The sequence below is a fragment of the Phasianus colchicus genome, chromosome 40, assembly GCF_987193195.1.
Source record: "Phasianus colchicus chromosome 40, bPhaCol1.hap1.1, whole genome shotgun sequence".
Taxonomy (NCBI): domain Eukaryota; kingdom Metazoa; phylum Chordata; class Aves; order Galliformes; family Phasianidae; genus Phasianus; species Phasianus colchicus.
This window is the reverse complement of record NC_143475.1, coordinates 1,329,412-1,355,897: the sequence shown is the minus strand read 5'-3', so window position 1 is coordinate 1,355,897 and position 26,486 is coordinate 1,329,412. Positions and strand designations below refer to the sequence as shown.

The 26,486-nt window shown below is 57.9% G+C and overlaps 2 protein-coding genes across 4 annotated transcripts in view; one reads left to right on the top strand and one right to left on the bottom strand.

Annotated features, from left to right (window-relative positions):
• The window catches only part of STX1B (syntaxin 1B), a 65,564-nt gene extending 43,198 nt beyond the window's left edge, over positions 1–22,366 (bottom strand). Inside the window, exons 1-2 of one of the 3 annotated variants that reach the window (XM_090130313.1) lie at positions 22,347–22,366; positions 12,781–12,812 (exon numbers count right to left, since the gene is read on the bottom strand). In XM_090130313.1, the coding sequence (XP_089986439.1) occupies positions 12,781–12,810 (30 nt within the window). In that variant the 5' untranslated portion in view covers positions 12,811–12,812; positions 22,347–22,366. Of the gene's footprint in view, positions 1–12,780; positions 12,864–12,972; positions 13,007–22,346 lie in introns of those variants that run through there. The other 2 variants (XM_090130312.1, XM_090130314.1) reach the window with 2 other exon arrangements.
• A 24-nt stretch (positions 22,367–22,390) lies between these two features.
• The window catches only part of STX4 (syntaxin 4), a 38,517-nt gene continuing 34,421 nt past the window's right edge, over positions 22,391–26,486 (top strand). The window contains exons 1-3 of the mRNA XM_090130311.1: positions 22,391–22,480; positions 22,591–22,677; positions 24,931–25,030. Coding sequence (XP_089986437.1) covers positions 22,451–22,480; positions 22,591–22,677; positions 24,931–25,030 — 217 coding nt within the window. The 5' untranslated portion in view covers positions 22,391–22,450. The remainder of the gene's footprint in view (positions 22,481–22,590; positions 22,678–24,930; positions 25,031–26,486) is intronic.

The window sequence follows — 26,486 nt, the reverse complement described above, 5'->3', positions numbered from 1 at the left end:
AGCCCCATAACGCCCCACAGAAACCAATAAAACCCCATAGCGCCCCATAGAGCCCCACAGCACCCCAGAGCCCCACACAACCCCATAGAGCCCCACAGCGCCCCACAGAACCCAATAAAACCCCACAGCACCCCATAGAGCCCCACACAACCCCATAGAGCGCCACAGAGCCCCATAGAGCCTCACAGAACCCAATAAAACCCCATAGCGCCCCATAGCACCCCATAGAGCCCCACAGCGCCCCATAGAGCCCCACAGCACCCCATAAAGCCCCATAGAGCCCCACAGAACCCCATAGCACCCCACAGAGCCCCACACAACCCAATAAAACCCCATAGCGCCCCATAGAGCCCCATAGCATCCCACAGCGCCCCACAGCACCCCATAGAGCCCCATAGTGCCCCATAGCACCCCACAGCGCCCCACACAACCCCATAGCGCCCCATAGCACCCCACACAACCCCATAGTTCCCCACAGCGCCCCCCACAGAAACCCATAGTGCCCCACAGCGCCCCATAGCGCCCCACACAACCCCATAGCGCCCCATAGCACCCCATAGCGCCCCACAGCACCCCACAGCACCCCACAGCGCCCCACACAACCCCATAGTGCCCCATAGCACCCCACAGCACTCCACAGAGCCCCATAGCACCCCACAGAACCCCACAGCACCCCACTGCGCCCCATAGCGCCCCACTGCACCCCATAGAACCCCACAGAACCCCACAGCGCCCCACTGCACCCCAAAGAACTCCACAGCACCCCACTGCGCCCCACAGAACCCCATAGGATCCCACTGCGCCCCATAGCGCCCCACTGCGCCCCATAACACTCCATAGCACCCCACTGCGCCCCATAGAGCCCCACTGCACCCCACTGCACCCCACAGAGCCCCACTGCACCCCATAGCGCCCCATAGCACCCCACAGCGCCCCACACAACCCTACAGCGCCCCATAGCACCCCATAGCACTCCACAGAGCCCCATAGCACCCCACAGAACCCCACAGCACCCCTTCTGTGCCCCATAGCGCCCCACTGCACCCCATAGCACCCCACAGAACCCCATAGCGCCCCATAGCACCCCACAGCACCCCACTGCGCCCCACACAACCCTACAGCGCCCCATAGCACCCCACAGCACTCCACAGAGCCCCATAGCACCCCACAGAACCCCACAGCACCCCTTCTGTGCCCCATAGCGCCCCACTGCACCCCATAGCACCCCACAGAACCCCATAGCGCCCCATAGCACCCCACAGCACCCCACAGCGCCCCACACAACCCCATAGTGCCCCATAGCACCCCACAGCACTCCACAGAGCCCCATAGCACCCCACAGAACCCCACAGCACCCCACTGCGCCCCATAGCGCCCCACTGCACCCCATAGAACCCCACAGAACCCCATAGAGCCCCATAGCGACCCACAGCACCCCACAGCGCCCCACTGCACCCCATAGCGCCCCACAGAACCCCATAGCGCCCCATAGCACCCCACAGCACCCCACAGCGCCCCACACAACCCTACAGCGCCCCATAGCACCCCACAGCACTCCACAGAGCCCCATAGCACCCCACAGAACCCCACAGCACCCCACTGTGCCCCATAGCGCCCCACTGCACCCCAGAGAACCCCACAGAACCCCACAGCGCCCCACTGCACCCCAAAGAACTCCACAGCACCCCACTGCGCCCCACAGAACCCCATAGGATCCCACTGCGCCCCATAGCGCCCCACTGCGCCCCATAACACTCCATAGCACCCCACTGCGCCCCATAGAGCCCCACTGCACCCCACTGCACCCCATAGCCAGCCAGCCCCACAGGCAGCCCCATAACACCCCACCGCCCCATAAGCAGCCCCATAAGCAATTCACCACCCCATAGGCAGCCCCATAAGCAGCCCCATAACCAATCCCACAGGCAGCCCCATAACCGACCCCATAAGCAGCCCCACAAGCAGCTCACTGCCCCATAAACAACCCCATAACCAGCCCCATAACTAATCCCATAAGCAGCCCCATAGGCAGCCCCATAGGCTGCCCCATAAGCGGCCCCACAAGCAGCCCCATAACCAACCCCACAAGCAGCCCCATAACCAGCCCCATAACCAACCCCACAGGCAGCCCCATAAGCAGTCCCATAACCGACCCCATAAGCAGCCCCATAACCAACCCCATAACCAACCCCATAGGCAGCCCCATAAACAGCCCCATAACCAACCCCATAACCAACCCCATAGGCAGCCCCATAAACAGCCCCATAACCAACCCCATAACCAACCCCATAGGCAGCCCCATAAACAGCCCCATAACCAACCCCATAGGCAGCCCCACAAGCAGCTCACTGCCCCATAACCAACCTCATAAGCAGTCCCATAAGCAACCCCATAGGCAGCCCCATAGGCAGCCCCATAACCAACCCTATAGCCAACCCCATAAGCAGCCCATAAGCAGCCCACCACCCCATAAGCAGCCCCATAACCAATCCCACAGGCAGCCCCATAACCAACCCCATAAGCAGCCCCACAAGCAGCTCACTGCCCCATAACCAACCCCATAACCAGCCCCATAAGCAGCCCCATAAGCAGCCCCATAAGCAGCCCCATAACCAACCCCATAACCAGCCCCATAAGCAGCCCCATAAGCAGCCCCATAACCAACCCCATAAGCAGCCCCATAAGCAGCCCCATAAGCGGCCCCACAAGCAGCCCCATAACCAACCCCATAAGCAGCCCCATAAGCAGCCCCATAAGCGGCCCCACAAGCAGCCCCATAACCAACCCCATAAGCAGCCCCATAAGCGGCCCCACAAGCAGCCCCATAACCAACCCCATAAGCACCCCCATACCCAGCCCCATAAGCAGCCCCATAAGGAGTCTATCACCCCATAACCAACCCCATAACCAACCCCATAAGCGGCCCCACAAGCAGCCCCATAAGCAGTCTATCGCTCCATAACCAACCCCATAACCAACCCCATAACCAACCCCATAACCAACCCCATAACCAGCCCCATAAGCAGCCCCATAACCAGCCCCATAAGCGGCCCCATAACCAGCCCCATAACCAACCCCATAACCAACCCTATAACCAGCCCCATAACCAGCCCCATAACCAACCCCATAAGCACCCCCATAAGCAGCCCCATAAGCGGCCCCATAAGCAGCCCCATAACCAACCCCATAACCAGCCCCATAAGCGGCCCCATAACCAACCCCATAAGCAGCCCCACAAGCAGCCCCATAACCAACCCCATAACCAGCCCCATAACCAGCCCCATAAGCGGCCCCACAAGCAGCCCCATAACCAACCCCATAACCAACCCCATAAGCGGCCCCATAAGCAACCCCATAAGCAGCCCCATAACCAACCCCATAAGCAGCCCCATAAGCGGCCCCATAACCAGCCCCATAACCAACCCCATAACCAACCCTATAACCAGCCCCATAACCAGCCCCATAACCAACCCCATAAGCGGCCCCATAAGCAGCCCCACAAGCGGCCCCATAACCCCGAGCACAGCACTGCAATCCCCCACTGCACCACTGCACTGCACCACTGCCACGGCACCGCCGGCCCTACAGACCCCAGAAACCCCACAGCCGCCCCACTGCCACCCCATAGCCGCCCCACAGACCCCATTCCTGCCCCACAGACCCCACAGCTGCCCCATAAACCCCACAGACTCCATTCCTGCCCCACAGACCCCACAGCCGCCCCATAAACCTCACAGCCACCCCACAGACCCCACAGCCACCCCATAAACTCCACAGACCCCATTCCTGCCCCACAGACCCCACAGCTGCCCCATAAACCCCACAGACTCCATTCCTGCCCCACAGACCCCACAGCCGCCCCATAAACCTCACAGCCACCCCACACACCCCACAGCCACCCCATAAACCCCACAGCCGCCCCATAAACCCCACAGACCCCATTCCTGCCCCACAGACCCCAAAGCCGCCCCACAGACCCCAAAGCCACCCCACAGACCCCACAGACCCCATTCCTGCCCCACAGACCCCACAGCCACCCCATAAACCCCACAGACCCCATTCCTGCCCCACAGACCCCAAAGCCGCCCCACAGACCCCAAAGCCACCCCACAAACCCCACAGACCCCATTCCTGCCCCACAGACCCCACAGCCGCCCCATAAACCCCACAGACCCCACAGTAGCCCCACAGACCTCACAGCCACCTCACAGACCCCACAGCCGCCCCATAAACCCCACAGACCCCATTCCTGCCCCACAGACCCCACAGCCACCCTATAAACCCCATTCCTGTCTCACAGACCCCAAAGCCACCCCATAAACCTCACAGCCACCCCACAGACCCCACAGCCGCCCCATAAACATTACAGCCACCCCATAAACCCCACAGACCCCATTCCTGCCCCATAGACCCCAAAGCCACCCCACAGACCCCAAAGCCACCCCATAAACCCCACAGACCCCATTCCTGCCCCACAGACCCCACAGCCCCCCCATAAACCTTACAGCCGCCCCTAAATCCCACAGACCCCATTCCTGCCCCATAAACCTACAACTACCCCATAAACCCCACAACGGCCCCATTCCTGCCCCACAGACCCCACAGCCTCCCCATAAACATTACAGCCACCCCATAAACCCCACAGACCCCATTCCTGCCCCACAGACCCCAGACCCCATTCCTGCCCCACAGCCGCCCCACAGCCACCCCACAGACCCCAAAGCCACCCCACTGCCACCCCATAGACCCCATTCCTGCCCCACAGACCCCACAGCCGCCCCACAGACCCCATTCCTGCCCCATAACCCTACAGCCGCCCCATAGACCCCATTCCTGCCCCACAGACCCCACAGCTGCCCCATAAGCCCCACAGACCCCATTCCTGCCCCACAGACCCCACAGCCGCCCCACAGACCCCAAAGCTGCCCCATAGACCCCACAGCCACCCCACAGACCCCACAGCCGCCCCACAGACCCCATTCCTGCCCCACAGACCCCATTCCTGCCCCATAACCCCACAGCCGCCCCACAGACCCCAAAGCTGCCCCATAGACCCCACAGCCACCCCACAGACCCCACTCCTGCCCCACAGACCCCACAGCCGCCCCACAGACCCCATTCCTGCCCCATAACCCTACAGCCGCCCCATAGACCCCATTCCTGCCCCACAGCCCCCATTCCTGCCCCATAAAAACCCCCACAGACCCCATAGATCCCCCCCAGCCCCAAAGCAAACCCCACAACCCCCGCAGCCCCATAAATCTATCCCTTCAGCCCCATAAATCCCCCCCAGCCCCATAGATTTCCCCCTCCCCAACCCCATAATTCTCCCCCAGCCCCATAAATCCCCCCCAGCCCCATAGATTTCCCCCCCAGCCCCACAAATCTCCCCCCAGCCCTATAGATTCCTCCCCCAACCCCATAAATCCCCTCTCTCCCCCCCCAACCCCATAAATCCCCCCCCAACCCCCAGCCCCATAGAAACCCACCAACCCCATAAATGCCCCCCCTCCCCTCCCAGCCCCATAGAAACCCCCCAACCCCATAAATCCCCCCCTCCCCCCAGCCCCATAGAAACCCCCCCAACCCCCCCCAGCCCCATAGATTCCCCCCCCAGCCCCATAAATCCCCCACGCAACCGCATAGAAACCCAACCCCATAAATCCTCCCCCCAGCCCCCAGACCCCAAATCCCCCCCAGCCCCATAGAAACCCCCCCCAGCCCCACAGATTCCCCCCCAGCCCCATAGATCCCCCCCCAGCCCCATAAACCCCCATAGAAACCCCCCAGCCCCATAAATCCCCCACCCAACCCCATAAATCCACCCCCCAGCCCCATAGATTCCTCCCCCAACCCCATAAATGTCCCCCCCAGCCCCATAGATCCCCCCCCAACCCCATAAATCCCCCTCCAATTCTCCCCCCAGCCCCATAGATCCCCCCCAACCCCATAAATGCCCCCCCATCCCCATAAAGCCCCATAGAAACCCCCCAACCCCATAAATCCCCCCCTCTCCCCAGCCCCATAGAAACCCCCCCAACCCCCCCCAGCCCCATAGATTCCCTCCTCCCCAGCCCCATAAATCGCCCCCCCAGCCCCACAGAAACCCCCCCAACCCCATAGAAGCCCCCTCCCAGCCCCCCCCAGCCCAATAGAAACCCAACCCCATAAATCCCACCCCAGCCCCATACATCCACCACCCCCAGCCCCATAAATCGCCCCCCCAGCCCCATAGAAACCCCCCCAGCCCCATAAATCTACCCCTTCAGCCCCATAAATGCCCCCCAGCCCCACAGATTCCCCAACCCCATAAATCCACCCCCCAGCCCCATAGATTCCCCCCCCAGCCCCATAAATCCCCCACGCAACCCCATAGAAACCCAACCCCATAAATCCTCCCCCCAGCCCCATAGAAACCCCCCCCAGCCCCACAGATTCCCCCCCAGCCCCATAGATCCCCCCCCAGCCCCATAGAAACCCCCATAGAAACCCCCCAGCCCCATAAATCCGCCCCCCCCAGCCCCATAGATTCCCCCCCCAGCCCCATAAATCGCCCCCCCAGCCCCATAGAAACCCCCCCAACCCCCCCAGCCCCATAAATCCCCCCCAGCCCCCCAGATCCCCCCCAGCCCCATAGAAGCCCCCTCCCAGCCCAATAGAAACCCAACCCCATAAATCCCCCCCCAGCCCCATAAAACGCCTCCCCAGCCCTATAAGTGCCCCTCCAGCCCCATAGAAACCCCCCAGCCCCATAAATCCCCCCCCAGCCCCATAGATTCCCCCCAAACCCCATAAATCCGCCCCCCCAGCCCCATAGATTCCCCCCCCAGCCCCATAAATCCACCACCCCCAGCCCCATAGAAACCCCCCCAACCCCATAAAGCCCCATAGAAACCCAACCCCATAGATCCCCCCCCAGCCCCATAGAAATCCCCCCAACCCCCCCCAGCCCCATAGATCCCCCCCCAGCCCCATAAACCCAGCCCCATAGATCCCCCCCAGCCCCATCAAATCCCCCCCTCCCCCCAGCCCCATAGAAACCCCCCCAACCCCCCAGATCCCCCCCAGCCCCATAGAAGCCCCCTCCCAGCCCCCCCCAGCCCCATAGAAACCCAACCCCATAAATCCCCCCTCAGCCCCATAGAACGCCTCCCCAGCCCTATAAGTGCCCCTCCAGCCCCATAGAAATCCCCCAGCCCCACAGATTCCCCCCCAGCCCCATAGAAACCCCCCCAACCCCCCCCAGCCCCATAGATTCCCTCCTCCCCAGCCCCATAATAACCCCTCTCCCCCCCCAACCCCATAAATCCACCCCCCCAGCCCCATAGAAACCCCCCAGCCCCATAAATCCACCCCCCAGCCCCATAAAGCCCCATAGAAACCCCCAGCCCCATAGATCCCCCCCCAGCCCCATAAATCCACCCCCCCAGCCCCATAGAAACCCCCCAGCCCCATAAATCCACCCCCCAGCCCCATAAAGCCCCATAGAAACCCCCAGCCCCATAGATCCCCCCCCAGCCCCATAAATCCACCCCCCCAGCCCCATAAATCGCCCCCCCAGCCCCATAGATCCCCCCCAGCCCCCCCCAGCCCCATAGAAACCCAACCCCATAAATCGCCCCCCAGCCCCATAGAACGCCTCCCCAGTCCTATAAGTGCCCCTCCAGCCCCATAGAAACCCCCCAGCCCCATAAATCCGCCCCCCCAGCCCCATAGAAACCCCCCCTGCCCCATAGATTCCCCCCCCAGCCCCATAGATCCACCCCCCAGCCCCATAGAAACCCAACCCCATAAATCCTCCCCCCAGCCCCGAGCCCCATAAATCCCCCCCCAACCCCATAAATCCCCCCCCAGCCCCATAGATTCCCCCCAAACCCCATAAATCCGCCCCCCCAGCCCCATAGATTCCCCCCCCAGCCCCATAAATCCACCACCCCCAGCCCCATAAATCGCCCCCCCAGCCCCATAGAAACCCCCCCAACCCCCCCAGCCCCATAGAAACCCAACCCCATAGATCCCCCCCAGCCCCATAGAAAGCCCCCCAACCCCCCCAGCCCCATAGATCCCCCCCAACCCCCCAACCCCCCCCAGCCCCATAGATTCCCCCCCCAGCCCCATAGAAACCCCCCCAGCCCCATAAATCCATCCCCAGCCCCACAGATTCCCCCCCCAGCCCCATAGAAGCCCCCTCCCAGCCCCCAGCAGCCCCATAGAAACCCCCCCAACCCCCCCCAGCCCCATAAAGCCCCATAGAAACCCAACCCCATAGATCCCCCCCAGCCCCATAGAAACCCCCCCAGCCCCACAGATCCCCCCCATCCCCATAAATCCCCCCCCAGCCCCATAGAAGCCCCCTGCCAGACCCCCCCAGCCCCCCAGCCCCGCCCCAGCCCCATAGATCCACCCCCCCCAGCCCCATAAATCGCCCCCCCAGCCCCATAGAAACCCCCCCAGCCCCATAGATCCCCCCCCCAGCCCCCCAGATCCCCCCCAGCCCCATAGAAGCCCCCTCCCAGCCCCCCCCAGCCCCATAGAAACCCAACCCCATAAATCCCCCCCCACCTCCCATCCCCATAGAAACCCCCCCAGCCCCATAAATCCCCCCAAACCCCATAGAAACCCAACCCCATAAATCCTCCCCCCAGCCCCCAGCCCCATAAATCCCCCCCCAGCCCCATAGAAACCCTGCCAGCCCCACAGATTCCCCCCCAGCCCCATAGATCCCCCCCCAGCCCCCCAGCCCCATAGAAACCCCCCCAGCCCCATAGATTCCCCCCCCAGCCCCATAAATCGCCCCCCAGCCCCATAGAAACCCCCCCAACCCCCCCCATCCCCATAGATCCCCCCCAGCCCCCCAGCCCCCCCCAGCCCCATAAATCCACCACCCCCAGCCCCATAAATCGCCCCCCCAGCCCCACAGAAACCCCCCCAACCCCCCTAGCCCCACAGATTCCCCCCCAGCCCCATAGAAATCCCTCCCGCAGCCCCATAGATCCCCCCCCAACCCCATAAACCCCCATAGAAACCCCCCAGCCCCACAAATCGCCCACCCAACCCCATAGAAACCCAACCCCATAAATCCTCCCCCCACCTCCCAGCCCCACAGATTCCCCCCCCAGCCCCATAAATCCCCATAGAAACCCCCAGCCCCATAAATCCACCCCCCCAGCCCCATAGAAACCCCCCCAGCCCCACAGATTCCCCCCCAGCCCCATAAGTGCCCCCCCAGCCCCATAGAACCCCCCAGCCCCATAAAGCCAGCCCCATAGAAACCCCCCCAGCCCCATAAATCCCCCCCAACCCCCTCCAGCCCCATAGATCCCCCCCAGCCCCCCAGATCCCCCCCCAGCCCCATAAACGCACCCCCCCAGCCCCACAGATCCCCACCACCCCCATAAATCCCCCCCCAGCCCCATAGAAACCCAACCCCATAAATCCCCGCCCACCCCCCAGCCCCATAGAAACCCCCCAGCCCCATAGATCCCCCCCAGCCCCATAAATCCACCCCCCAGCCCCACAGATTCCCCCCCAGCCCCATAAATCCACCACCCCCAGCCCCATAAATCGCCCCCCCAGCCCCATAGAAACCCCCCCAATCCCCCCTATCCCCATAAAGCCCCATAGAAACCCAACCCCATAGATCCCCCCCCAGCCCCATAGAAAGCCCCCCAACCCCCCCCAGCCCCATAAAGCCCCATAGAAACCCAACCCCATAGATCCCCCCCCAGCCCCATAGAAACCCCCCTAGCCCCATAAACCCAGCCCCATAGAAACCCCCCAGCCCCATAGATTCCCCCCCCAGCCCCATAAATCCACCCCCCCAGCCCCACAGAAACCCCCCCAGCCCCATAGAAACCCCCCAACCCCCCCATCCCCATAGATCCCCCCCAGCCCCCCAGATCCCCCCCCAGCCCCATAGAAACCCCCCAACCCCCCCCAGCCCCATAGATTCCCCCCCCAGCCCCATAAATCCACCCCCCTCAGCCCCACAGAAACCCCCCCAGCCCCACAGACACCCCCCCAGCCCCATAGAAACCCCCGCAACCCCCCCCACCCCCATAAAGCCCCATAGAAACCCAACCCCATAGATCCCCTCCCAGCCCCATAGAAACCCCCCCAGCCCCATAGATCCCCCCCCAGCCCCATAGAAACCCCCCGAGCCCCACAGATTCCCCCCCCAGCCCCATAAGTGTCCCCCCAGCCCCATAGAACCCCCCCAGCCCCATAAATCCCCCCCAGCCCCATAGATTCCCCCCAAACCCCATAAATCCGCCCCCCCAGCCCCATAAGTGCCCCCACAGCCCCATAAATCCACCACCCCCAGCCCCATAAATCTGCCCCCCCAGCCCCATAGAAACCCCCCCAACCCCCCCCATCCCCATAAAGCCCCATAGAAACCCAACCCCATAGATCCCCCCCCATCCCCATAGAAACCCCCCCAGCCCCATAGATCCCCCCCCAGCCCCATAGAAACCCCCCGAGCCCCACAGATTCCCCCCCCAGCCCCATAAGTGTCCCCCCAGCCCCATAGAACCCCCCCAGCCCCATAAATCCCCCCCAGCCCCATAGATTCCCCCCAAACCCCATAAATCCGCCCCCCCAGCCCCATAAGTGCCCCCACAGCCCCATAAATCCACCACCCCCAGCCCCATAAATCGCCCCCCAGCCCCATAGATTCCCCCCAAACCCCATAAATCCGCCCCCCCAGCCCCATAGATTCCCCCCCCAGCCCCATAAATCCACCACCCCCAGCCCCATAAATCGCCCCCCCAGCCCCATAGAAACCCCCCCAACCCCCCCCATCCCCATAAAGCCCCATAGAAACCCAACCCCATAGATCCCCCCCCAGCCCCATAGAAAGCCCCCCAGCCCCCCCAACCCCATAGAAACCCCCCCCAGCCCCATAAACCCAGCCCCATAGAAAGCCCCTCAGCCCCATAAATCCACCCCCCAGCCCCATAGATTCCCCCCCCAGCCCCATAAATCGCCCCCCCAGCCCCCCAGACTCCCCCCCAGCCCCATAGATCCCCCCCAGCCCCATAGATCCCCCCCCAGCTCCATAAACCCAGCCCCATAGAAACCCCCCCAGCCCCATAAATCCCCCCCAACCCCCCCCAGCCCCATAAACCCACACCCCAGCCCCACAGATCCCCCCCAGCCCCATAAATCCCCCCCAGCCCCACAGATTCCCCCCCCAGCCCCATAAGTGCCCCCCCAGCCCCATAAATCCCCCCCAACCCCCCCCAGCCCCATAGATTCCCCCCCCAGCCCCATAAATCGCCCCCCCAACGCCCCCGACCCCCCCCATCCCCATAGATCCCCCCCAGCCCCATAGATCCACCCCCCCCAGCCCCATAAATCGCCCCCCCAGCCCCATAAATCCAGCCCCCCAGCCCCACAGATCCCCCCCGAACCCCATAAATCCCCCCCAGCCCCATAGAAACCCAACCCCATAAATCCTCCCCCCACCCCCCAGCCCCACAGATTCCCCACCAGCCCCATAAGTGCCCCCCCAGCCCCATAAACCCCCATAGAAACCCCCAGCCTCATAAATCCGCCCCCCCAGCCCCACAGATTCCCCCCCAGCCCCATAGAAACCCCCAGCCCCATAAACCCACCCCCCCAGCCCCACAGATCCCCCCCAAACCCCATAAATCCCCCCCCCAGCCCCATAGAAACCCAACCCCATAAATCCTCCCCCCACCTCCCAGCCCCATAAATCCACCCCCCAGCCCCACAGATTCCCCCCCAGCCCCATAGAAACCCCCCCAACCCCCCCCATCCCCATAGATCCCCCCCAGCCCCATAGATCCACGCCCCCCAGCCCCATAAACCCAGCCCCATAGAAAGCCCCTCAGCCCCATAGATTCCCCCCCCAGCCCCATAAATGCACCCCCCAGCCCCATAAATCGCCCCCCCAGCCCCATAGAAACCCCCCCAACCCCCCCCAGCCCCATAGATCCCCCCCAACCCCCCAACCCCCCCCAGCCCGATAGATCCCCCCCAGCCCCATAGAAACCCCTCCAGCCCCATAAATCCATCCCCAGCCCCATAGATTCCCCCCCCAGCCCCATAAATCCACCATCCCCAGCCCCATAAATCGCCCCCCCAGCCCCCCAGACCCCCCCCCCAGCCCCATAGAAACCCCCCAACCCCCCCCAGCCCCATAGATTCCCCCCCCAGCCCCATAAATGCACCCCCCAGCCCCATAAATCGCCCCCCCAGCCCCATAGAAACCCCCCCAACCCCCCCCAGCCCCATAGATCCCCCCCAACCCCCCAACCCCCCCCAGCCCGATAGATCCCCCCCAGCCCCATAGAAACCCCTCCAGCCCCATAAATCCATCCCCAGCCCCATAGATTCCCCCCCCAGCCCCATAAATCCACCATCCCCAGCCCCATAAATCGCCCCCCCAGCCCCCCAGACCCCCCCCCAGCCCCATAGAAACCCCCCAACCCCCCCCAGCCCCATAGATTCCCCCCCCAGCCCCATAAATGCACCCCCCAGCCCCATAAATCGCCCCCCCAGCCCCATAGAAACCCCCCCAACCCCCCCCAGCCCCATAGATCCCCCCCAACCCCCCAACCCCCCCCAGCCCGATAGATCCCCCCCAGCCCCATAGAAACCCCTCCAGCCCCATAAATCCATCCCCAGCCCCATAGATTCCCCCCCCAGCCCCATAAATCCACCATCCCCAGCCCCATAAATCGCCCCCCCAGCCCCCCAGACCCCCCCCCCAGCCCCATAGATCCCCCCCAGCCCCATAGAAGCCCCACATACGGTGCGCAGCTCCTGGGTGCGGTCCTTCATCTCTGTGTCGGGGGGCAAAAAAAACCCCGATAAAAAAAAAAAAGAAAAACCGGAAAAAAAAAACCCCAAAAAACGAAACCCCCCCCCCAAAAAATTTCACCCCCCCCCCAAAAAAAAAAACACCGCAGTGTCGCCGCCCCCCCCCCAACCGCAGCTCCTTACATTTAATTCCTCTCCCCCCCCCTCCTTTTTTTTTTTTTTATTTTTGGTTTTTCCCCCCCCCCCTTTTTTGAAATATTAAATTAAAAAAAATGCGGGGGGTTTTGGGGTTTTTTTTTTTTTTTTTTTTTTCCCTCCCTACGCTGCGCGGGGGGGGGAAGGGAGGGGAAAAAAAAGCGGAGGGGGGGGAGGGGCGCGCGGGCGCTGCGGCGGCGGAGGGAAAATGGGGGGGCGAGGGGGGGGGGGGAGGAGGAGGAGGAGGAGAGCGCTGCGCATGCGCGGGGAAAAAAAGGAGCGCGTGGTTCGGGCGCGGGCGCGGGAAAAAAGCGCGTGGTCAGGGCGCGGGAAAAAAGCGCGCGTGATGCGGGCGCGAGAAAAAAAACGCGTGGTTCGGGCGCGGGAAAAAGAACGCGCGTGGTGCGGGCGCGGGAAAAAAACACGGGATGCGGGCGCGCGAAAAAACGCGTGGTGCGGGCGCGGGAAAAATAAAAGCGCGCGTGACCCGGGCGCGGGAAAAAAAAACGCGTGGTGCGGGCGCGGGAAAAAAACCGCGCGTGGTTTGGGCGCGGGAAAAATAAAAGCGCGCGTGACCCGGGCGCGGGAAAAAAAAACGGGTGGTGCGGGCGCGGGAAAAAAAACGCGCGTGACCCGGGCGCGGGAAAAAAAACGCGTGGTGCGGGCGCGGGAAAAAAACGCGTGGTGCGGGCGCGGGAAAAATAAAAGCGCGTGATGCGGACGCGGAAAAAAAACGCGTGGTGCGGGCGCGGGAAAAAAACCGCGCGTGGTCCGGGCGCGGGCGCGGGAAAAAAACACGTGATGCGGGCGCGGGAAAAAAAAAGCGCGTGGTCCAGGCGCGGGAAAAAAGCCCGTGGTTAGGGCGCGGGCGCGGGAAAAAAACACGTGATGCGGGCGCGGGAAAAAAACGCGTGGTGCGGGCGCGTGAAAAAAAACACGTGATGCGGGTGCGGGAAAAAAACGCGTGGTGCGAGCGCGGGAAAAAAAAGCGCGTGGTGCGGGCGCGGGCAATAAAAAGTGCGTGATCCCGGCGCGGGAAAAAAACACGTGGGCCGAGGGCAGAAAAAAAAAAACCGCGCGTGATGCGGGCGCGGGAAAAAAAGCGCGCGTGGTTCGGGCGCGGGAAAAAAACGCGTGTGGTGCGAGGGCAGAAAAAAAAAGGCGCGTGGTTTGGGCGCGGGAAAAAAAACGCTCGTGATCCGGGCGTGGGAAAAAAACGCGTGTGGTGCGAGGGCAGAAAAAAAAAGGCGCGTGGTTTGGGCGCGGGAAAAATAAAAGCGCGTGGTCCGGGCGCGGGCGCGGGAAATAAAAAGTGCGTGGTTTGGGCGCGGGAAAAAAAGCGCGCGTGATCCGGGCGCGGGAAAAAAACACGTGGGGCGAGGGCAGAAAAAAAAAAAAAGCGCGTGATCCAGGCGCGGGCGCGGGAAAAAAAAAAAAGCGCGTGGTCCGGGCGCGGGAATAAAAAGCGCGGGCGCGGGAAAAAAAAGGCGCGTGGTCCGGGCGCGGGCGCGGGAAAAAAAGCGCGCGTCGTTCGGGCGCGGGAAATAGACGTGGAGATAAATAGAACTGTAAATAAGTTAATAAGTAAGTAATTAAGTAAATAAGTGAATTAGCAATTAAGTAAGGACAAGAAAGGGGAGCGCGACGCGGGAAAATAATGGGGTGGGGGGAGGGGAAATTGGGGGGAAATGAAGGGGGGGAAATAGGGGGGGTGGGAAAAGAATGGGGGGGAAATAATGGGGCTGAGGTGGGAAAATGGGGCAGGGAAATGGGGTGGAAAAAGGGGATTGAAGGGTGGGAAATGGGGTTTTGGGGTGAGATAATGGGGTTTTGGGGTGGGAAATGGGGGTTATGGGGTGGGAAATGGGGATTTGGGGTGGGATAATGGGGTTATAGGGTGGAAAATGGGGGTTATGGAGTGGAAAAAAGGGGTTTATGGGGTGGGAAATGGGGATTTGGGGCAGGGAAATGGGGTTTTAGGGTGGGAAATGGGGTTTATGGGGCGGGAAATGGGGATTTAAGGGGTGGGAAATGGGGTTATGGGGTGGGAAATGGGGTTTTAGGGTGGGAAATGGGGATTTAAGGAGGAGGAAATGGGGTTTATGGGGTGGGAAAAGGGGCTTTAGGGTAGGAAAAGGATTTTAAGTAAGAGAAAATGGGGTTTTGAGGTGGGAAATGGGATTTTAGGGTAGGAAATGGGGATTTAAGGGGTGGGAAATGGGGTTTTGGGGTGGGAAATGGGGTTTATGGGGTGCAAATGGCGTTTATGGGGTGGGAAATGGGGATTTGGGGTGGGATAATGGGGTTATGGGGTGGGAAATGGGGGTTATGGAGTGGAAAAAAGGGGTTTATGGGGTGGGAAATGGGGATTTGGGGCAGGGAAATGGGGTTTTATGGTGGGAAATGGGGTTTATGGGGTGGGAAATGGGGATTTAAGGGGTGGGAAATGGGGTTTTGAGGTGGGAAATGGGATTTCAGGGTGGGAAATGGGGATTTGGTGTGGGAAAAGGGGATTTGGGGTGGGATAATGGGGTTTTAAGGAGGGAAAATGGGGTTTTGGGGTGGGAAATGGGGATTTTAGGGTAGGAAATGGGGATTTAAGGGGTGGGAAATGGGGCAATTTAGGGTGGGAAATGGGGTTTAAGGGGGGGAAATGGGGTTTCTGGGGTGGGAAATGGGGTTTTGGGGTGGGAAATGGGGATTTGGGGTGGGAAATGGGGGTTTAAGGGGTGGGAAATGGGAATTTAAAGGTTGGGAAATGGGGATTTGGGGTGGGAAATGGGGATTTAAGGATGAGGAAATGGGGTTATGGGGTGGGAAATGGGGTTTTAGGGTAGGAAATGGGGATTTAAGGGCTGGGAAAACAGGATTTAGGGGGTGGGAAAACGGGATTTGGGGTGGGAAATGGGGTTTATGGGGTGGGAAATGGGGATTTGGGGTGGGCTAATGGGGACTTAAGGGGTGGGAAATGGGGTTTTGGGGTGGGAAATGGGGATTTAAGGAGGAGGAAATGGGATTTATGGGGTGGGAAATGGGGTTATGGGGTGGGAAATGGGGGTTTTGGGAAGGGAAAAGGGGATTTAAGGGGTGGGAAATGGGGTTTATAGGGTGGGAAATGGGGATTTAAGGAGGAGGAAATGGGGTTTATGGGGTGGGAAATGGGGATTTGGGGTGGGAAAAGGGGCTTTAGGGTAGGAAAAGGATTTTAAGTAAGAGAAAATGGGGTTTTGAGGTGGGAAATGGGATTTTAGGGTAGGAAATGGGGATTTAAGGGGTGGGAAATGGGGTTTTGGGGTGGGAAATGGGGTTTATGGGGTGCAAATGGCGTTTATGGGGTGGGAAATGGGGATTTGGGGTGGGATAATGGGGTTATGGGGTGGGAAATGGGGGTTATGGAGTGGAAAAAAGGGGTTTATGGGGTGGGAAATGGGGATTTGGGGCAGGGAAATGGGGTTTTAGGGTGGGAAATGGGGTTTATGGGGCGGGAAATGGGGATTTAAGGGGTGGGAAATGGGGTTATGGGGTGGGAAATGGGGTTTTAGGGTGGGAAATGGGGTTTATGGGGCGGGAAATGGGGATTTAAGGGGTGGGAAATGGGGTTTTGAGGTGGGAAATGGGATTTCAGGGTGGGAAATGGGGATTTGGTGTGGGAAAAGGGGATTTGGGGTGGGATAATGGGGTTTTAAGGAGGGAAAATGGGGTTTTGGGGTGGGAAATGGGGATTTTAGGGTAGGAAATGGGGATTTAAGGGGTGGGAAATGGGGCAATTTAGGGTGGGAAATGGGGTTTAAGGGGGGGAAATGGGGTTTCTGGGGTGGGAAATGGGGTTTTGGGGTGGGAAATGGGGATTTGGGGTGGGAAATGGGGGTTTAAGGGGTGGGAAATGGGAATTTAAAGGTTGGGAAATGGGGATTTGGGGTGGGAAATGGGGATTTAAGGATGAGGAAATGGGGTTATGGGGTGGGAAATGGGGTTTTAGGGTAGGAAATGGGGATTTAAGGGCTGGGAAAACAGGATTTAGGGGGTGGGAAAACGGGATTTGGGGTGGGAAATGGGGTTTATGGGGTGGGAAATGGGGATTTGGGGTGGGCTAATGGGGACTTAAGGGGTGGGAAATGGGGTTTTGGGGTGGGAAATGGGGATTTAAGGAGGAGGAAATGGGATTTATGGGGTGGGAAATGGGGTTATGGGGTGGGAAATGGGGGTTTTGGGAAGGGAAAAGGGGATTTAAGGGGTGGGAAATGGGGTTTATAGGGTGGGAAATGGGGATTTAAGGAGGAGGAAATGGGGTTTATGGGGTGGGAAATGGGGATTTGGGGTGGGAAAAGGGGCTTTAGGGTAGGAAAAGGATTTTAAGTAAGAGAAAATGGGGTTTTGAGGTGGGAAATGGGATTTCAGGGTAGGAAATGGGGATTTAAGGGGTGGGAAATGGGGTTTATAGGGTGCGAAATGGGGTTTATAGGGTGGGAAATGGGGTTTATGGGGTGGGAAATGGGGTTATGGGGTGGGAAAATGGGTTATGGGGTGGGAAATGGGGGTTATGGAGTGGAAAAAAGGGGTTTATGGGGTGGGAAATGGGGATTTGGGGCAGGGAAATGGGGTTTTAGGGTGGAAAATGGGGTTTTAGGGTGGGAAATGGGGGTTATGGGGTGGGAAATGGGGGTTTTGGGGTGGGAAATGGGGTTTTAGTGTGGGAAATGGGGTTATGGGGTGGGAAATGGGGTTTTAGGGTAGGAAAAGGGGATTTAAGGAGGAGGAAATGGAGTTTATAGGGTGGGAAATGGGGTTTTAGGGTGGGAAATGGGGGTTATGGGGTGGGAAATGGGGATTTAAGGGGTGGGAAATGGGCTTTTGGGGAGGGAAATGGGGATTTAGGGTGAGATAATGGGGTTTTGGGGTGGGAAATGGGGGCTTTGGAGTGGGAAATGGGCATTTAAGGGGTGGGAAATGGGGATTTAGGGTGGGAAATGGGGATTTAAGGAGGAGGAAATGGGGTTTTGAGGTGGGAAATGGGGTTTTAGGGTGGGAAATGGGGGTAATGGGGTGGAAGAATTGGGATGTGGGGTGGGAAAATGGGGTTTTGGGGTGGGATAATGGGATTATGGGGTGGGAAATGGGGGTTTTAGGGTGGGAAATGGGGTTTTAAGGAGGGAAAATGGGGTTTATGGGGTGGGAAATGGGGTTTCAGGGTGGGAAATGGGGATTTAAGGAGGAGGAAATGGGGTTTATGGGGTGGGAAATGGGGATTTGGGGTGGGAAAAGGGGATTTAAGGGGTGGGAAATGGGTATTTGGGGTTTTGGGAAATGGGGATTTAAGGGGTGGGAAATGGGGTTTTGGGGTGGGAAATTGGGTTTATGGGGTGGGAAATGGGGATTTGGGGTGGGAAATGGGGTTTTAGGGTGGGAATTGGGGTTTTAAGGAGGGAAAATGGGTTTTATGGGATCGGAAATGGGGTTTCAGGGTGGGAAATGGGGACTTAAGGAGGAGGAAATGGGGTTTATGGGGTGGGAAATGGGGTTTTAGGATGGGAAATGGGGATTTAAGGGGAGGGAAATGGGGATTTGGGGTGGGAAATGGGGATTTAAGGGGTGGGAAATGGGGTTTTGGGGTGGGAAATTGGGTTTATGGGGTGGGAAATGGGGATTTGGGGTGGGAAATGGGGATCTAAGGGGAGGGAAATGGGGATCTAAGGGGTGGGCAATGGGGTTTTATGGTGGGAAATGGGGTTTATGGGGTGGGAAATGGGGATTTAAGGGGTGGGAAATGGGGTTATGGGGTGGGAAATGGGGATTTGGGGTGGGAAATGGGGATTTAAGGAGGAGGAAATGGGGTTTTGAGGTGGGAAATGGGATTTCACGGTAGGAAATGGGGTTTTGGGGTGGGAAAAGGGGATTTAAGGGGTGGGAAATGGGGTTATGGGGTGGGAAATGGGGATTTAAGGGGTGGGAAATGGGGTTATGGGGTGGGAAATGGGGATTTGGGGTGGGAAATGGGGATTTAAGGAGGAGGAAATGGGGTTATGGGGTGGGAAAAGGGGCTTTAGGGTAGGAAAAAGATTTTAAGTAAGAGAAAATGGGGTTTTGAGGTGGGAAATGGGATTTTAGGGTAGGAAATGGGGATTTAAGGGGTGGGAAATGGGGTTTATAGGGTGGGAAATGGGGTTTATGGGGTGGGAAATGGGGATTTGGGGTGGGATAATGGGGTTATGGGGTGGGATAATGGGGTTATGGGGTGGGAAAAAGGGGTTTATGGGGTGGGAAATGGGGATTTGGGGCAGGGAAATGGGGTTTTAGGGTGGGAAATGGGGATTATGGGGTGGGAAATGGGGATTTAAGGGGTGGGAAATGGGGTTATGGGGTGGGAAATGGGGATTTGGGGTGGGAAATGGGGATTTGGGGTGGGAAATTGGGATTTAAGGGGAAGGAAATTGGGTTTTGGGGAGGGAAATGGGGTTTTGGGGAGGGAAATGGGGATTTGCGGTGGGAAATGGGGTTTTGGGGTGGGAAACGGGGATTTAAGGAGGAGGAAATGGAGTTTATAGGGTGGGAAATGCGGTTATGGGGTGAGAAAAGGGGATTGAAGGGGAGGGCAATGGGGTTTTGGGGTGGGAAATGGGATTTAAGGGGTGGGAAATGGGGATTTAAGGGGTGGGAAATGGGATTTAAGGGGTGGGAAATGGGGTTATGGGGTGGGAAATGGGGATTTGGGGCAGGGAAATGGGGTTTTAGGGTGGGAAATGGGGTTTATGGGGTGGGAAATGGGGATTTGGGGTGGGAAATGGGGATTTAAGGAGAAGGAAATTGGGTTTAGGGTGGGAAATGGGGATTTAAGGGGTGGGAAAAGGGGAATTAAGGAGGAGGAAATAGGGTTTCAGGAGGGGAAATGGGGTTTTGAGGTGGGAAATGGGATTTCAGGGTGGGAAATGTGGGTTTTGGGATGGGAAAAGGGCATTTAAGGGGTGGGAAATGGGGATTGGGGGCAGGGAAATGGGGTTTTGGGGTGGGAAGTGGGGATTTAAGGAGGAGGAAATGGGGTTTATAGTGTGGGAAATGGGGTTTTGGGGTGGGAATGGGGTTTTGGGGTGGGAAAAGGGGATTTAAGGGGTGGGAAATGGGGATTTGGGGTGGGAAATCTGGTTTATGGGGTGGGAAATGGGGATTTGGGGTGGGAAATAGGGGTTATAGGGTGGGAAAATGGGATTTAAGGGTTGGGAAATGGGGATTTGGGGTGGGAAATGGGGATTTATGGAGGAGGAAATGGTGTTATGGGGTGGGAAATGGGATTTCAGGGTGGGAAATGGGGGTTTTGGGATGGGAAAAGGGGATTTAAGGGGTGGGAAATGGGATTTAAGAGGTGGGAAATGGGGTTTTGGGGTGGGAAATGAGGATTTGGGGTGGGATAATGGGGTTTTGGGGTGGGAAATGGGGATTTGGGGTGGGAAAAGGGGATTTGGGGTGGGATAATGAGGTTTTAAGGAGGGAAAATGGGGTTTTGGGGTGGGAAATGGGGGTTATGGGGAGGGAAATGGGGATTTATGGGGTGGGAAATGGGGTTTTGGGGTGGGAAATGGGGAGATTTAGGGTGGGAAAGGAGGGTTTAAGGGGGGGAAATGGGGTTTTATGGGGTGGGAAATGGGGTTTATAGGGTGGGAAATGGGGTTTTGGGGTGGGAAATGGGGATTTGGGGTGGGATAATGGGGTTATGGGGTGGGAAATGGGGGTTTTGGGGTGGGAGAAGGGGATTTAAGGAGGAGGAAATGGATTTTATAGGGTGGGAAATGGGGTTATGGGGTGAGAAAAGGGGATTGAAGTGGAGGGCAATGGGGTTTTGGAGTGGGAAATTGGATTTTAGGGTGGGAAATGGGGATTTGGGGTGGAAAAGGGGGTTGATGGGGTGGGAAATGGGGTTGTGGGGAGGGAAATGGGGATTTGGGGTGGGAAAGGGGGTTTTGGGGTGGGAAATTGGGTTTATGGGGTGGGAAATGGGGATTTGGGGTGGGAAATGGGGTTTATGGGGTGGGAAAAGGGGTTTTAGGGTAGGAAAAGGGTTTTAAGTAGGGGAAAATGGGGTTTTGAGGTGGGAAATGGGGTTTTAGGGTAGGAAATGGGGATTTAAGGGGTGGGAAATGGGATTTAAGGGATGGGAAATGGGGTTATGGGGTGGGAAATGGGGATTTGGGGCAGGGAAATGGGGTTTTAGGGTGGGAAATGGGGTTTATGGGGTGGGAAATGGGGATTTAAGGGGTGGGAAATGGGGTTTTGAGGTGGGAAATGGGGTTTCAGGGTGGGAAATGGGGATTTGGGGTGGCAAAACGGGATTTAGGTGTTGGGAAAAGGGGTTTTGGGGTGGAAAATAGGGATTTGGTGTGGGAAAATGGACTTATGGGGTGGGAAATGGGGGTTATAGGGTGGGAAAAGGGGATTTAAGGGTTGGGAAATGGGGATTTGGGGTGGGAAAAGGGGTTTTGGGGCAGGAAATGGAGTTTATGGGGTCAGGAAATGGGGTTTATGGGGTGGGAAATGGGGGTTTGGGGCAGGAAATGGGACTTGTGGGGTGGGAAAAGGGTTTTTGGGGTGGGAAATGGGGTTTTGGGGAGGGAAAAGGGGTTTATGGGGTGGGAAATGGGGATTAAAGGGGTGGGAAATGGGGGTGTGGGGCAGGAAATGGGGTTGTGGGGTGGGAAATGGGGTGGGAAAATTGAGATGTGGGGTGGGAAATGGGGTTTAGGGTAGGAAAAGGGGGTTTATGGGGTGGGAAATTGGGGGTTAGGGGCAGGAAACCGGGGTTTAGGGGCAGGGGAATTCCTTATAGGAAAAAAAACACGGGGTTTTGGGTGGAAAAAGCGGGATTTGGGGATTCTCTGGGGTTTTTTGGGGGGAAAAGTGGGATTTAGGGGACGTAAAAATAGGGTTTTTAGGGATCCCCATAGGGTCTGTTGCCATAGGAAACCCCACAGATCCCATAGACCCCATTGCAAACCCCATCACCCCATTGCAAACCCTATGGGACCTATTGGAGACCCCGTAGCGGACCCCATGGGCTCCACAACCCCATAGAACCTATTAGAAACCCCATAACGAACCCCAGAATCCCATAGAATCTCCTGCAATCCCCATAGGAAAACCTATAGACCCCATTATGCTATTGAAAACCCCGCGGGAAAACCCATTGCAAACCCCACAGGACCCCATAACACCATAGCGGACCCCATAGGAGACCCCATAGACCCATTGCAAACCCCATAGGAAACCCCATTGCAGACCCCATAGAAAACCCCATTCATCCCCCCCTTCCAATCCCCTTCATTCATCCCCCGGAGGACTCCGCGCCTAGAGCGGCCCTCTCTATGCTCCCTGCGCACCTCCCCACTTCCGCTCTGGATCCGCAAAAGGGCGGGGTTACAATCGGAAGTGAGCGGGCGGAAGTGGGCGTGGCTAAGAGCGGAAGTGGGGCTTTGAAGCCGCCATGCGGGACCGGACGCGGGAAATCCTCCAGGTCTGCGGGGGGCGCGGGAAAAAAAAAAAAAAGCCGGGCGCTCTTAAAGGGGCCGCGCTTAATTAACGCGCTAATTAGCGCTCATTAACGAGGGGGTCCTCCGCCCGCAGGATTACATCCCCAGCGATGAGGAAGGAGAAGAGACGGTGGCGTTGGTGGGGTTGAAGGCGTCCAGCGAGGATGAGACGCTGTTGAAGGTGGGGTTAATTAGTGGGTAATTAGGAGTTAATTAGGGGTTAATTAGCGCTTAATTAGCACGGCGGTGGGGAAGTAGAGCCGGGGTTGTGGCTTGGGGAATGGAGTTGATGGGGGGATGTGTGGGGAGGTGTTGAGCACCTGTTGATTGGCGACTAATTCATGATTAATTAACAGCCTCATTAATTTCTTAGCCTAATTGGATAGCCTCGTAGCTAATTAGATGCTAATTAAGTTGCTGGGGGGGCGGTTGGGGTTGTGGACACCGACGTGTGGCGCATGGTTTTCTGGGATGGCTTGTAGAGCGTGATTAGCATGTCATTAGCATGTCATTAGCATGGAATGAATAATTAGAGTGTGTTAATTAACACGCTGGTGGGCATCCGGGGGGTCTGTGAGCTCATTAACCCCATCGTTTAATTAGGTTTAATTGGGGGCACGCGTGGAGGTGATGGAACACAAGCAGGCATGCTGCTTGATCCTGTTTAGGACCTCATTTGCATGTAATTAGCATAAGAGGAGGGCCAAGTACCCCGAACTGCTTTAATTAGCGTCCAACTAATTAGCGTCGAGTATGTAGTTAAGGCACTGGGGGGCGAGGGGGGGGGGGTTAATTGGGGTAAATGGCATTGGGAGACCCCCGAGGTGCCCCAACCCCCCTAATTAGCATCCAATTAACATCTAATTAGCATCCAATTAACATCTGATTAGCATCTAATTAACGCTTGAGTAGCAACTGATTGTGGGGAGGTGGGGGAATGGGGGTTAATGGTGTCATTAACGAGGGGTTTAATGGGGGTAAGTTGCATTGGGTGCCCCGAACCCCTTAATTACCATCTAATTAGCATACAGTTACCATCTAATTAGCATCTCATTAGCAATTGACAGTGTGGAGGTGGGGGAATGGGCGGTGATGGTGTCATTAATGAGGGGTTTTAATGGACTTAATGGGGGAAAACGGCACTGGAAAACCTGTGAGGTGCCCCCAGTCACCCTAATCAGCATCTCATTAGCATATCATTAGCATCTCATTAGCATCTGATGGTGGAGGGATGAGGAATGGAGGGTGATGGTGTCATTAACGAGGGATTTTAATGGGGTTAATGGGGGGAAATGGCACTGGACAACCTCTGAGGTGCCCCCAGTCACCCTAATTAGCATCTATTTAGCATCTAATTAGCATCTGATTGTGGAGGGATGAGGAATGTGGGGCAATGGTGTCATTAATGAGGGGTTTTAATGGGCTTAACGGGGGGAAATGGCACTGGAGACCCCTAAGTCCCTAATTAGTGCCAATTATCTCCTATTCAGCATCTAATTAGCATCTCATTAGCATCTAATTATGGAGGGATGAGGAATGGGGGGCGATGGTGTCATTAACGAGGGGTTTTAATGGGCTTAACGGGGGGAAATGGCACTGGAGACCCCTAAGTCCCTAATTAGTGCCAATTATCTCCTAATTAGCATCTCATTAGCATCTCATTAGCATCTAATTATGGAGGGATGAGGAATGGGGGGCGATGGTGTCATTAACGAGGGGTTTTAATGGGCTTAATGGGGGGGAAATGGCACTGGAAACCCCTAAGTCCCTAATTAGTGCCAATTATCTCCTAATCAGCATCTCCTTAGCATCTAATTAGCATCTGATTGTGGAGGGATGAGGAATGGGGGGTGATGGTGTCATTAACGAGGGGTTTTAATGGGCTTAATGGGGGGGAAATGGCACTGGAAACCCCTAAGTCCCTAATTAGTGCCAATTATCTCCTAATCAGCATCTCATTAGCATCTCATTAGCATCTGATTGTGGAGGGATGAGGAATGGGGGGCAATGGTGTCACTAACGAGGGGTTTTAGTGGGCTTAACGGGGGGAAATGGCACTGGAGACCCCTAAGCCCCTAATTAGTGTCAATTAGCATCTCATTAGCATCTCATTAGCATCTCATTAGCATCTCATTGTGGAGGGATGAGGAATGGGGGGCAATGGTGTCACTAACGAGGGGTTTTAGTGGGCTTAACGGGGGGAAATGGCACTGGAGACCCCTAAGCCCCTAATTAGTGTCAATTAGCATCTCATTAGCATCTCATTAGCATCTCATTGTGGAGGGATGGGTAATGGGGGGCGATGTTGTCACTAACGAGGGGTTTTGATGGGCTTAACGGGGGTAAACGTCAGCCGGGTCCCCGATGAGCCCCTAATTAGCCCCTAAGGCGCCGCTAATTAGCGGCTAATGATTAATTACGGGTAATTAATCAGGCGCGGGCGGTGCGGGCGGCGCTGCGCTCCATGGAGCACAAGGTGGCGGCGCTGGAGGCCCTGCAGGAGGCGCTGCTGGGAAACGCGCTGCCTGACAACGGTGGGGTCACGGGGGGGTCAAAGGTCACGGGGTCGTGGGGGGGTTGGGAAGGTCATGGGGTCACGGGGGTCAAAGGTCATGGGGGGTCAGGAAGGTCATGCGGGGTCAAGAAGGTCATGAGGGGTCAGGAAGGTCACGGGGTTATGGGGGGTCAAAGGTCAGGGGTCGGGAAGGTCACGGGGTCACTGGGGTCAAAGGTCATGGGGGGTCGGGAAGGATGGGGGTCAGGAAGGTCATGGGGGGTCAGGAAGGTCATGGGGTAATGGGGGGTCAAAGGTCACGGGGTCGTGGGGGGTCAGGAAGGTCACGGGGGTCAAAGGTCATGAAGGGTCGGGAAGGTTGTGGGTCATGGGGCGTCAGGAAGGTCATGGGGGGTCAGGAAGGTCAAGGGGTAATGGGGGGTCAAAGGTGAGGGGTCGTGGGGTCAGGAAGGTCACGGGGGTCAAAGGTCATGGGGGTCGTGGAGGTTATGAAGATTATGGGGGGGTTAAAGATCAGGAGTCATGGGGGGTCATGGGATTAGAGGGGGCACGGAGGTCATGGGGTCGTGGGGTCAAAGGTCACGGGGTCATGAAGGTTGCAGGGTTATGGGGGTCACGAAGGTCATGTGGTTGGGGGGTCAAAGGTCATGGGGGTTGTGGGGTGTCACGGAGGTCACAGGGCTATGGGGATCAAAGGTCACAGGATCGTGGGGGTCATGAGGTCACTGGGGGTCAAAGGTTATGGGGTCACGAAGGACATGGTCACGGAGTTACAGGGGTCAAAGGTCATGGGGGGTCATGGCGATTATGGGGGGCATGAAGGTCGTGGGGTGTGGGGTCAAAGGTTATGGGGTCACGGGGGTCAAAGGTCATGGGGAGTCATGAAGGTTGTGGGGTTGTGGAGTCATGAAGGTCACGGGGTCATTAGGGTCAAAGGTCGTGGGGTCATGAAGGTCACAGGGTTGTGGGGGGTCAAGGGTCACGAGGTTGTGGGGGGTCATGGGGTTGTGGGGGGGTCGTGATGGTCATGGGGTCACGAGGGTCAAAGGTCACGGGGTCATTGGGGGTCAAAGGTCATGGGGTCTTGTAGGATCAAGAGTCATGGCCTTGTGGGGGGTCATGAAGGTCATGGGGTTACTGGGGGTCATGTACATCATGGGGTTTCTATGGGGGTCAAAGGTCACAGGGTCATGGGGTCTCTCTGGGGCACAATGGGGCTCTATGGGGTTTCTATGGGGCATTATGGGGTCTCTGTGGGGTCTCTTTGGGGCCCTATGGGGCTCTATGGGTCTCTATGGGGTTTCTGTGGGGCCCTATGGGGCATTATGGGGCTCTATGGGGTTTCTATGGGGCCCTATGGGGCATTATGGGGTCTCTGTGGGGTCTCTTTGGGGCCCTATGGGGCTCTATGGGGATCTCTATGGGGTTTCTATGGGGTTTCCATGGGGTTTCTATGGGGTTTCTATGGATCTCTA